Source organism: Rhododendron vialii, chromosome 6a (assembly GCF_030253575.1).
Source record: "Rhododendron vialii isolate Sample 1 chromosome 6a, ASM3025357v1".
Classification (NCBI taxonomy): Eukaryota; Viridiplantae; Streptophyta; class Magnoliopsida; order Ericales; family Ericaceae; genus Rhododendron; species Rhododendron vialii.
Window position 1 is genome coordinate 34,688,116 of NC_080562.1, and position 2,473 is coordinate 34,690,588.

Consider the following 2,473-nt stretch of genomic DNA (forward strand, 5'->3'; position numbering starts at 1 on the left):
GAGAATTGACACTTCTCATAACCAATTTACAGAGCCAAGGATATTTTTGTCCGAAATAGTTCTCATAAAGATAATTCTCATAGGAACAGTTCTCATAGAAATAGTTATCATAGACACTTCTAATAAAGACAATTCTCATAAAAACAATTCTCATAAAAACAGTTCTCATAGAGAGTTTTCATAGTAAATGATATTGTTTTTAATCTTACATAATTTCATATTCAATATGGATCTTGTTTAGTAGATATCGTCGAATAGGTTTCAAAAATATAATTTAAAAAAAAATGAATATCTACAACAAAAGATATGACTTTTTTTAAATTTTTTTAAATGTTTTAATGGTGCACCATTGTTCATGGAGCATTGGATAATTTTTCTATACTAGATGCTCTCTAGTTCCGTGCGTTGATGAGCGTGAAGGAGCATGATTGGAATAAAAAATATAAATAATTGAACAGGACTAAATTAAGTCCGAACCTAATTTTTTAGGCCGGCCTTAAAATTCCCCTTTAATTTAATGAGCAATTAACTACTCAACAGCCAACTACATTGTGCCTCATATTTCAAAGACCTTTTAACGTGGAATCACAGCCACAGCAATCTCTCCAAGCCTATAAATAGACATCAAAATTGAACTTCAATTTCATTCCATTCCATCCAATCCAATCAACTAAACAAGAAAATGGGTTCCAAAACAATTGTTTTCCTTGGCCTTTTTCTGGCAGTTGTTCTTCTCATCACCTCCGAGGTGACAGCCAGGGATTTGGCTGAGACTACCACTTCTACTGCTTCAAGTGAGTTTATTAGTATATTTTAACCGAATTGATTAAGGCCTGGATTTGCCTTTAATGGTTTCATTCTCTTTCATTTTTCCAGTAATTGGTTTTCGGCTATAATTGGACAGAATATGAGAGAAAAAGGAGAATAAAAAATGAACTTGTGTGATATGGTTTGGAGAACTGTAACGTTCCATAATACATCTTCAATATAAACCTTGAATATCTTCGTTTTTTATTTATTTATTAGTCTTTTCCAATAGTGAAAGTATAAACCCTTGCTTAGTTTGTTTGATACAACAAAATAGTATATCATTTTTACGCCCTTATTTTATAAAAGTAAATTCTCACATCAACACTGAATGAGATAGGTTTTTCTCTTTGCAATTACCAAAAAGAAATGCCTTAACCATGCACGCAGTAAGTCATATATTCCTCTAGTTTATTTCCTCTCTTCATGGCAGAACATGCAATAAAATTTTGGTTATGTTCCCGGAGAAAAAGGTCCACGTACGCGTAGAGGTGTTTTAGTTATTCTAATAAATATTACTCTCCGAGATTGCTTGCGTTTTATTCTTATGAATCCTACAAATTCGTGATTTCAAGATTGCTAGTGCAGTGAGGTAAAACAATGAATCTCTACGTAAAGGTTTTTTCGAATTAACGATGAAGTCCGTTTTATTTTTAACAGGCTAAACCAATGTGATCCTAATTCAATAGCATCCTCATGTGCTTGCAGTTAATTTCATTATTATCTCATATTGAATACTAGAGGAGGTGATAGCAGGATAATCCCATTAATTTTAGTTGATCTCTTCGATCGGGAAGAAAAATTGTCATTTTTTTCTGTTTAAAGTCATTAGTATAGTAAAATAGGGTTCCTGCCCCTGTAATTCATTTAGGTTCAATTTTCAACCCGACCTTTTGCCTCAATATGTTCATATAATTCACTTCGCATGTTCCTTCTATTCAAGCATATGTATCATTTGTGCAGCTGAAGCTGCTGAACAGACTAACGGGTTTGATGATGCCAAGTACTATGGTGGTGGCGGACGCGGTGGATATGGAGGCGGCGGGTATGGAGCTGGCGGACGCGGTGGATATGGAGGCGGAGGCGGCCGAGGAGGATATGGAGGCGGAGGTGGCCGAGGAGGATATGGAGGCGGAGGCGGCCGAGGTGGGGGCGGCGGATACGGAGGCGGCATAGGAGGATACGGAGGCGGCCGAGGTGGATATGGAGGTGGCGGTTACGAAGAAGGGAATTAATATTATAGGTGCTAATATTTAAGATATCTGTGCACCTTGATAAAGTACGTATGAATAATGGAAGAAATCTAACCAAGCCTTTCAGATTAATAGTCGTGTAGCAGTTTCTCTGTTAGGGCAAGGTTTGTACTTTTCTATGTTTGGTTTTCAACTTGTGCAAATTCGTAATATTATTGGTATGTTTCGAAGTACAAGGAGCTATAAGTTCGAATATGTTTCCTAGTATTTTTCCTTTTTTTCATTTTTTGCCAACTATAACATGCCTAGTCAGAATTGTGAGATCTGCACCTGCTTTATGTGCAACTTAAGCAACATGGCAAAATGATAATCTCACCCGAATCAATAAATTCGCGAATAGATCCGTATCGATTCGGGTCCAAATCATTGCGTTCCATACTATGTCCCACAAGGCCGGGTTTTTGCGGTTTAGC

At 36.5% G+C, this 2,473-nt stretch overlaps 1 protein-coding gene across 2 annotated transcripts; it reads left to right on the forward strand.

Annotated features, from left to right (window-relative positions):
- The first annotated feature begins 562 nt into the window (after positions 1–562).
- LOC131328945 (cold and drought-regulated protein CORA-like) lies at positions 563–2,233 on the forward strand. 2 transcript variants are annotated; one of them, XM_058361932.1, is made up of 3 exons: positions 593–794; positions 1,771–1,821; positions 1,861–2,233. In XM_058361932.1, the coding sequence occupies exons 1-3, from the start codon at positions 683–685 to the stop codon at positions 2,040–2,042; spliced, it is 345 nt and encodes a 114-aa protein (XP_058217915.1). In that variant the 5' UTR covers positions 593–682; the 3' UTR covers positions 2,043–2,233. The 2 variants fall into 2 exon arrangements, with proteins under 2 accessions (XP_058217914.1, XP_058217915.1); XM_058361931.1 differs by having other exon boundaries at positions 563–794; positions 1,771–2,233.
- Positions 2,234–2,473: the final 240 nt, after the last annotated feature.

Coding starts and splice junctions, on each gene's coding strand:
- LOC131328945 (XM_058361931.1), top strand. CDS start 683: ATGGGTTCCAAAACAATTGTTTTCCTTGGCCTTTTTCTGGCAGTTGTT. Junction 795..1,770: donor TACCACTTCTACTGCTTCAA/GTGAGTTTATTA, acceptor TCATTTGTGCAG/CTGAAGCTGCTGAACAGACT.